Consider the following 9,920-nt stretch of genomic DNA (forward strand, 5'->3'; position numbering starts at 1 on the left):
CTCCCCACTTCTCCTGTATAAAATATTCCATTCTCTTCATTACCTGAAGAAAAAGGAGGGGGGATTCCAATCCTCTGGTACAAAGGAGACGTAGATGCATTATTCTTGTTCTATGTTACCCCCACTCTAAAAAGTTCCTGGGGGGAGGAGATGGCTTCTAAGGCCCCTTCCCAATGATCTTCGCCGATCGCCGCAAAAATTTGCATGCATGTCAAGTGAATACATTACTATGGTAATTTAATTTGTTTTTGAAAAATTCACTCATTTGCATATTTATGGTAATTTATGCAAATAAAGTAATCAAATTCACATTTTACCCATAATTCATATATTCTTCATATTTAAACATTAGTATTCACTACATATATATACTTTAGACCATTTGGGATAATAATGCCAAAACAAAAATTGGAAGAGCCGTTGATCTATTGATCTATGGATTAAATTCCCCTCAGCAATTGGAGAAAAACTCCCTAGCCTGGTATAAAATTTACCATAAAGTTCATCAATAACCCTGGGTGAGAGGAACAAAGATCTTAAATTTATCTCTCTGTGAAGGCGCATACCCTACTCCTCAGGTATAAATTCTTCCATTCACTTTCATCAGCTTCTCCATGTGAAGGGGGAGGGAGGGAGGCAAACCCACTCTTCATCAGCTCTGATTGAAGGGGGGCAAACCCCACTCCTCCGGTATAATATCTTCCATGTTCTTGAGAACTTGATCAGCCGAGATGGTATCATCAGTGCCGATGAGCCTCTCATCCGGGATCATCACGACCCACATGTCCGCTGCTTTACCTGATAACACGCCGTTGGGAGCATCTTCAAAGACGAGAACCTGAACAACAAGAGAAAGATGAGAATGCTGCTTGTAAGTGTCGGCTTGCATGGTGATGTAGATATACAGTAGGCTTGCGGGTGCACCATGTGAGAGAGAGAGAGAGAGAGAGAGGATTGAGGAGTCCTGAAAAGGACTCTGACTCGGTAATCTTTCTTGGGGGTGTGTAGTCCTGAAAAAGACTGTTTGTTATCTTTTTTAGCTCATAGTTCTAAGAGAACTATAGCGATAGTTCTAAGAGAACTATAGCGATAGTTCTAAGAGAACTATAGCGCTTGGAGAGGATGAGTTGCTCGACGTTTCGAACAGGTTGACTATCCATCATCAGGAGTTGAGAATAGCTGGCGTGCGTGAGTCAGAGTTAGAGTCCTTTTCAGGACTCCTCAATCCTCTCTCTCTCTCTCTCTCACATGGTGCACCCGCAAGCCTACTGTATAAAGATAAGAATGTTATCACCTCAAAATGTATAAACAAATATGATAATAAACACAAAAGGATGAACAGTAATTCATGATGATATTCATGTAAATTATTTCACTTTGGGGCTCCGTATGTGTAGAGGAATGTAGATATAGCGTACTACATGTATTAAACCTCATTCAGATATACAACGGTAAACTGTGGAAGATATTTTATGATGGTGTAAAGTGTGATACGCCTCACATTTTCTATCTTACAACATAGAGGTAAGTGAATATGTGCTGGACCTTTGTTGTACGCAGTTGGACGCAGTTGTCATCCATTTACACATTTTCTTTTTTAGGAAGTGGTTTACCCCGTCATATCTGCACCAGCCTTTAAGGTGCAGAAATATAGCCTTGTTATAGAAAATGGTAAAGCAGAAACTTTTTTAAGAGTGGGGGTAAGATAGAACAAGAGTGGGGGTAAGACAAATGCAACTGCATCTCCTATATGCCCCGTCCCAAAATCAGTGTAGGTAATTATTTGTGACATATCACAATTAAAACAAAAAGCCTATAATCACAACTATGATCTTGACCTACTAGCCTCAAAATTTCATTGGATCATCTTCCTAAAGTAATACTGTCACCATGTTTGAAGCTCATACCTCAAGAAGTTCTTGACATATTGTGATAAAGGTAATGCATCTACTTTCAAAAATTTACCTCTATTAACCTTTGACCTTTTGTTAAACTTCCCCTTAAATCTAATTAGGCCTTCTTTCTATGGTGACACAAATTATACCAATGTTTGAAGCTCATACCTGTAGTTGTTCTTAACATATTGCAATATCAAAGCTGATCCACTAACTCCAAAATCTAATCAGATAGTCTTCCTACAATGGTACACACTATCCCCATGTTTGAAGTTCATATCTCAAGTGGTTCATGAGATATTGTGATAACGAGGATAATACCTTTAATTTCAGAAATTGACCTCTAAGATGTTTGACCTTTCAACAAATCAATCCAAAATCTACTTATCTTTTCTTCCTATTATGATAAATACTGTCATCCAGGGCAGGGCTCAAATTAATTTTTGCCCACGGGGGCTCTTCCAAAAAAAAAAGAGCCCCCGTGAGCCTTCTCATGGGGGCGCTTTTAGTGCTGACGGGGGCTCTTATTTTAATACAAATTTCCATTGAATTGGTACCCGTGAAACTCCTTGGTATTTTATCATTGTCATTTATCTAAGTCGGTATTTTTCCTCTTAGAAATTTACTTGTGACATAGCTGTTATTGACTTTTATCCCCGTGAGGACATTTTCTCCATTTCTTCCCGTTCTGCACATAATTTCCTCCTCATTATTAGGAGCAACCTTATTTACATTCTTTCTTTACTTTTAGCTTTTTGCTAAGGGTGGGGGGAGGTACCCCAAATACGATGTGGAGCATCGTCCACGAGCCGCGTAGCGGCGAGGCGATTTTTGTTGTTGCTATTTTGAACCCCCGTTAGTGATGTTTTCCTGGCATCTACTGATATCTACTAATACTGTGTAGGTCTGGACACATGATAGCATTTTTCTGTGCACATCACATTTTTCGTTTGCAGCCCAAGGGGGAGGGGGGTTAAACCCCCTATAAACCGCCTAGATCCGCCCCTGCAACATCTTATGCCTTCTTTTTCTTCTCAATATTGATTTACTGGTCGGGTTACATTATTTGCTAGTCTTTAAGAATCACCAGATTTTAGAGGATTCAAACTTTCACAACGAAAAACTTCTCCATGTTTCAGTCCTTGCGCGATTGTCGATGTCCAGTTCCAGCAGATATTGGGCGTCAGCGTGCACACCGGTACTACCAGCGCAGTATAGCCACTGTGCTGACGGCCGCACCACGAGCTTCCGTTGTTTGTATCGGGAATACTCGTAGAGATGGTAGAGAAAGCGCCATCTAAGTTCCATTTCATTGGTTTAAGGTTTGAAAATTAAACTCAATATTGTGTTAAAGTTATATCTGAAAAGATAATCTTAATTTTATAATTCCACGGGGGCGATTTTTAATTTTGCAATCGCCCCCGTGAGCAACCTGACGGGGCGATTATGGAGCTCCCGAGGGCGAATCGCCCACCGCCCCCGTGTATTTTGAGCGCTGCTGTCATCCAAGTTTGAAGGTCATATTTCAAGTGGTTCTTGAGATATTGCGATAACGAGAAAGCTGGACAGACGGACAACCCGAAAACATAACCCCTCCGGTTCCACCTCTATGGACGGAGGCATGAAAGAGTAAAATGATACCAGCTCTAATGTCTTATGGCCAATTCATAATTATGGCAATTAGCAAAATAAAAACTATTCCACATTTAAATGAATAGCAACAAGGCCACGACTTTGTGATCTATGGTATGAATGACAATAAAATTATATGTGACGCGCACCATGCTTACGTCGCTATATTTTGACATGACAAAAACAATACATTCACCAAATATGTAATTCTTGTCATACAATGTGTCTGAAATTTTGGTAATATATAATTGAAACTGGAAAAAAAATGTGGCAGATTATTTGAGCCTGTTCACTGCATCATTCCTAAAGAAGGCTTGTGAATCAATTTTCTGTCATGACACAAACTCACAAAGATTAATTTTAATACAGTGTTACATGTATAAATATAAGTGGCCAAAGACAGGCAGGTGGTCTTTCTATACAGGTAGTTATTGAAGCTGGATTATTGTATGTATTCTAAAAATGTTTGAAGTCAAGAGATCTTGTAACTTACATTTGAGGCTGATTTTGGAGATCATGTACTTATGCATTGAGATCATAAGTTTGACTCTTAAACAGAATTCAAGATCAGTTTAACTTTATATGTATTCCCAAAATGTGTGAAGTCAAGATATCATGTAACTTACATTTGATGGTTAGTTTGGAGGTAGATACATCACATTTAAATACAAACTCTTAAACAGAATTCGAAATTAATTCATCTTTAATATGTATTCCCAAAATGTGTGAATTCTAGAAATCTTGTAACTTACATTTGAGGCTTATTTTGGAGATCATGTACTTATGCATTGAGATCATAAGTTTGACTCTTAAACAGAATTTAAGATTAATTCAACTTTAATATGTATTCCAAAAATATGAGAAGTCACAAAATCTTGTAACTTACATTCCTGGGTGATGCTGGTGGATTCTCCTTGAATCTATTGGACGCAACCTGGAAAATATCCGGAGCGGGTTTCCCATGGTGCACCGCAAGGTCATCACCAGAGCAGACGATGTGATGGAACAGGTTGAAGAAGTCTTTGTGATGGGTTGTTTTCAGGTCATATGCCGGCGTAGAGGAACCGGTAGCAACGGCGATAGGGATAGAATGCTTGTGTAAATGACGTACAAATCTATCAGCACCTGCATAGAAGAATAAGAAATGGTTGAAATCTTGAATGCAATCTATTTTTATTTCTGAAATGATGTGCAAATGGCATGGGTGTCGATCCGTAACTGATACCTATTCATCAGGGGGGATGATCTATTCATTCATCCCCCTGATGAATAGGTATTACGTAAGTATCGACACCCATGGCAAATGGCATTGCAATGAACGTACAGACCTGGAATGAAAAGTAGAGAATAAAAAACAACTTGCGAAAATGTCTGTTTCCTTGTCAGCTGTGAAAAATATTGTTGGATAAAAGTATTGGCTTCTACTGTTTTTAATGAAATAAAACAGTTGTGTAGCATGAGTCAAATTATTGAGGGGCACCTGTCTCACTCATATTAATGTTATAATTCATAAGGCTTCTGAAAAGGGGAAAGGTTTGGGAGGGGTCCCCATTGTATTATTTTCTTGTCCTTTTTCATTTTCTCTTTACCTTTCTCTCCATTTTAGCATGCTCCTTCTTTTTCTATTTGTTCTCTGTTATTTGAAGGGGCAATGAGGGGGTGGGGGTGGGAGGGGGGGGGTAGGGGATTTGACACACATGCCCACTGTAAAAATGATCTTACCAGGAAGAAGTTTTGCATCAGGCATGATCGTGGTCATTTCATCACTGATCTCTCGTACCCACTGCTCTGCATTCACCGGCAGTTTAAGAATATCGATGATCATCTGAGCGGACTCCATCGTCTTTCTTCCCATCAGTTTCTGCTTGATCTCCCATGTAAAAGTCTTGCCATACTTCCCACAGACTTTATCGTAGACAATCGTATACAAGCGCTCAGTGTCTGAAAGAAACAAATAAAACAAATCATTTATGGTAATCTTGTTGAAGATCTTAAAGATTCAAAAAGTTTAATAAACTTCTACTAATTATAAGTTTAGGAGGCGGTGTAGGAGGCGGTGTGGCACAATTGAATCATCGTCTGACTTTCATGACTTTCATCAAGCACATGCGTTAGTTCCCTGAGCTGAGTTGAGCAGACATAAAAAGCAAATCTGACAAAGTGTCAATCAATTTTGCCTGGATAAACAAATGGTAGTGATATTTCTAACTTAAATTGGCTGTTCTACGCAAGAAAAAAAAATCATGACATCATCGAAACAGAACCTAGAGCACGCTCCCTCGCAACACAGTCACCAAACATACAGGTTGGCACTTCAACCTCAATAAATTTTTATTTTGGCGCTTCTAATAACCTAGTTGAGAAGGCCTGACCTAGAGTATATAGTCGATCTACATCTAGTATAAACTTAAAGCTGAAGTGCGCCAGGCCAGGGCCCGTGGGAGATCGAAGGATACGTGCATTCACCTCAGCTCAGCTCAGGTCCCCGTCCGAAGCCCGTCACAGTCATGGCTGTACCCGCAACACATTGCCCGTGTTCATTCATGCCTGGAAATCATCATGCCAGGCCCATTTCTTGGCCTAATAATACAAAGATAATGTCGTATATTTCTTACCTATCAACAATCCATCCATGTCAAAGATGACATGGGTAATTTGAGCTTTAGGTTCTGGAGTTGACATCTTGAAGTTCTCCAAGTTATCGCAAGTAGAAAAGAAAAGGCCAAACGCGTGGCCGCAGATTATCATCTGTCGTTGTTAAAGTGTAGTTTCCTTCCAGAATAAAAAATTAATAACATAATTGCATGATGCAATTACAGTACCATAGTTGTGTTTTTAAAATATAATACACCATGACATTGAGCATTTATTTCAATTAATTAATTAATTCAATAAATGCTTATTACCATTGTTATATTAAACTTCACCTTCACCTCCCGCTACCATCACTACTAAAAAAAACGACTGAAGTAAGACTATCACGACAGGAGAGGGGGTTTCCCTGAAAGAACTGGGGGGAGAGAGGGGGGGGGGGGGGGGGGGGGAGTGGTGATTCTGATGATTAAATGTATAATTATAGGCCTACCACATAAATGATTGAAAGATATACAAACAAGAAAGTAGTAAACATCAATCATCTACCAGCACCACCATAATTGTACTTTATTTTCATTATTCTTTCTTGAGTAATCGAGGAGTCAACATCAACATAAACATGACATACAGTCATCGTCCATAGACTGGGTCACTAATATATTCAAATGTTTTCCCCTGGGGGCCTAGCTAGTGTTGAGTTATTCCATTAACCTGTTATTGATAAATGAAGTACAATTCTCAAAATACTGTCTGTATACAATGCTTGGTGCTATATCGGGCAAGCTTTCAAGTTGCAACCATGGTTTTAAAGTAAGAGGTAAGAGGTCATTTTTTTTTTTTTTTTTTTGGGGGGGGGGTCCCCCAAAAAATCGCAACGACTCAGCCGACCGCTGAATAAGCGGGGGGGGGGGGGGGGGGGGGGGGGGGGGTAAGAGGACACATTTTTTTTTTTTTTTTGGTCTCGAAATTTGAAAATCCAAAAGGGGGGGGGGGTTTAGAGAAATTTAGGGGGGGTTTACACACACAAAAATTACCAAAAGGGGGGTTTACCCCCCCCCCCCCCCCCCACCCCCCCCCCCCCCCCCCCCCCCCCCCCCCCCCCCCCCCCCCCCACCCCCCCCCCCCCCCCCCCCCCCCCCCCCCTGTGTACGCGCCTGCCAGCAACACACGACAGTATCACTCAAAGAAGTTGCTGGCTATCCCATCCCGCACCCAGCTCTACCAGAACTCATTTTCTCCTCGGACAGTAACTGCGTGGAATGCACTTTCAAAGATCACCCTTAACGCTACTTCACTGGAGGGCTTCAAGGGAGCGCTTCCACCAAGCATCTAGACCAAGAACTAGATAGTTTATTCCTCAGCACTACATCCTGACTTATGGATCCTGCTGAGTATCGTCGTAGAAGTAGAAGTAGAAGTAGTGGATGTGTATTACCTGATCTCTGGCATAGGTTTCCTTCGCGAGCTCAATCTGGGCTCGCTATTTGATACGAAAAAATAAGACGCAGCCGGGCTAGGGGCTGCACTCCCCCCCCCCTTCCCCTGTATTTTTAGGTCTGATCTTTTCGTGCAACCACCACCTCAAAATCTAGCAGTGAAGTACTTGAATATCCACATAATTGGGCAATGAGATATCCTTAATATCGAGAGCGAGGCGATCGAATAGTCTTGGGTAGGAGGTGCGAGAATATCGTACTTCTGTAAATTATTCTTTACTTTAAAAAATGAAAAGTTGACATTCGAGCACAAGGATTTATGCAGCATCCCCCCTCCCCTCGCAAAAAATTTACCACTGAAAAAGAATCATATTTCTTCAGAAGTATGAAATTTGTGACATACATAAGAATGTCCTGTTTATTTTCTGTACAGGTGTACAATGAAATCATAACATAACGGTCACTACCACTCGGCCTTCCTTCACCATTTTTATAGACCACCATGGAAACTTTTATTATTATTATATGGTTCATGGCACGGTTGTATATATTGAAAGGGGGTGCATAGAGCAATCCCTCCGGTGTTTGACAAAGAAAATAAAAGTAAAACAAAAGCCGATATTGCATTTTTTAAACATCTTATATTATGAAAACATTCGATAACCTCTAAAAGGTATAGGTTAACATTCATCTTAGTCAACAAAATCTATGCCCCATGACAAAGAGAAATGTTGATGCTTGTACACGAAAATAAAGATAGATCAAAATAATGCATTCCAATCTTTCTCCGCAAACCTTCGTTATCTTTGAAGGGTCAGGCACCGTTCAAAGATCATAAAACAACAATGGACTCGGGTAGATGAAGAGATTACTTAGCACAAACTTCTAAACCGAAGAAGTTGTGTAATAGTACACCATTGTTTCAATGACATTGTTACAAAACATCAATGACATCTCTAATTAAAGACATTTTGTTGAGAAGGTAGCATTTGTGAACATGTTTCATGTGAATGTCATGCTTCTGTTTCCGGATCGTGATTAAAAGAGACAGAAGTAATCGTTTACCTTCTCACTCAGCGATAACAAGAAAGGTGAGTGCGTTTAAATTTTCATTCAATATGCCTAATAATTATATATACGTATCGAATTAGTTTCGTGATGATATTCTATGTTGTCACGATAATTGGGAAAGCAGGAGAGCTGTCACAATTAATAGAAAATCGGGCTCGTTCTATTGTAATTAGAAAAATGGATGCCGAACTCAACATATGAACTTGTCATTACGCCCAAATGTTAATTTATCACACGGGCTTAGGCTAGAGGAAAAGAACTGTAGCATGAATAAATTTATCAATGCAAATCGTGAGTGAGATAAAACTAAGGGTTATAATCTTTGATTTCTATTTGGAATCTTAAGAGTCTGCAATTGCAATTATTGTAATCAAAATGGTGATTTTTTTTTAAATATTAGTTTTGCAAGCAACATAATCGATTTCTATTTTCTCTTAGATTTAACGACAATTAAAGTAGATGACCTCACAGTCTATTAGAACAGTGGCGTAGAGTGGGCCCATATAATGAAGGGGCAACGGAATGTGCGTTCTTACCTGATGAATGATATATAAATAACAAGGCTTTCGACCAGGAGGTGGGAGGTCGTCCTAGCATTTTTAAATCTTCCTTTCTCCCTCCCTCTCCACAATTTTTCATCACCCCCTTTCTCTTGATTGCACTTTCCTACTTTTTCCTACCTTTCGATTGAGAAGGGTGCATGCCCCCCCCCCCCCCCGCCCCCGTAGCTATACGCCGCTGTTATACAGCATGAATAGGGACTTTTAGATTCTGCACGACGAGAACGTGGACTAATAATTCATCATTATTTCCCTCTTCTTCCTTCTCCTCTTTTTCTTCTTCTCCTTCTTCTTTTTCTTCTTGTACTTAATATCATTTCTATCATCAGTTTAATGTTGTTATTATTATTATTATCTTTAATAAGTAGTTCTTTTAATTTTCTTATCTGTCTGTAAATATTACTATTTTAACTTATTAATCTTATACATGTCTGTAAGGGATCCCACTGGAAATAAGCTCTCGAGCTTTCGTGGGTTATCCTGTTCAAGCTGACTTATTTTTTATCTGTTATTATTGTATATTGTTGTATGTTGAAAGCTTGTCGAATAAAAATCAATCAATCAATCAATCAATCAATCGACTGCCCTTTTAAGGCAACGTGACGTCACTGCCAGTGCCTTAAAAGGACGTCACATTGCCTTAAAAGGGCAGTCCACGTTCTCGTCGTGCAGAATCTAAAACTCCCTAATGTTGACAGTGAAGCATGTGATTTTTCTTTTGCAGGTGTGAT

General features: G+C 39.7%; 1 protein-coding gene across 1 annotated transcript; it reads right to left on the reverse strand.

Moving 5' to 3' along the window:
- Positions 1 to 328: 328 nt before the first annotated feature.
- Positions 329 to 6,336, reverse strand: LOC584312 (pseudouridine-5'-phosphatase). The gene is made up of 4 exons (XM_030982075.1): positions 6,143 to 6,336; positions 5,250 to 5,468; positions 4,414 to 4,652; positions 329 to 838 (listed from the first exon to the last, which is right to left on the reverse strand). Exons 1-4 carry the CDS (start codon positions 6,273 to 6,275, stop codon positions 653 to 655), a joined length of 777 nt encoding a protein of 258 aa, XP_030837935.1. The 5' UTR covers positions 6,276 to 6,336; the 3' UTR covers positions 329 to 652.
- Positions 6,337 to 9,920: the final 3,584 nt, after the last annotated feature.

The sequence above is a fragment of the Strongylocentrotus purpuratus genome, unplaced genomic scaffold (genome assembly GCF_000002235.5).
Source record: "Strongylocentrotus purpuratus isolate Spur 01 unplaced genomic scaffold, Spur_5.0 spur5_scaffold_12, whole genome shotgun sequence".
NCBI lineage: Eukaryota > Metazoa > Echinodermata > Echinoidea > Camarodonta > Strongylocentrotidae > Strongylocentrotus > Strongylocentrotus purpuratus.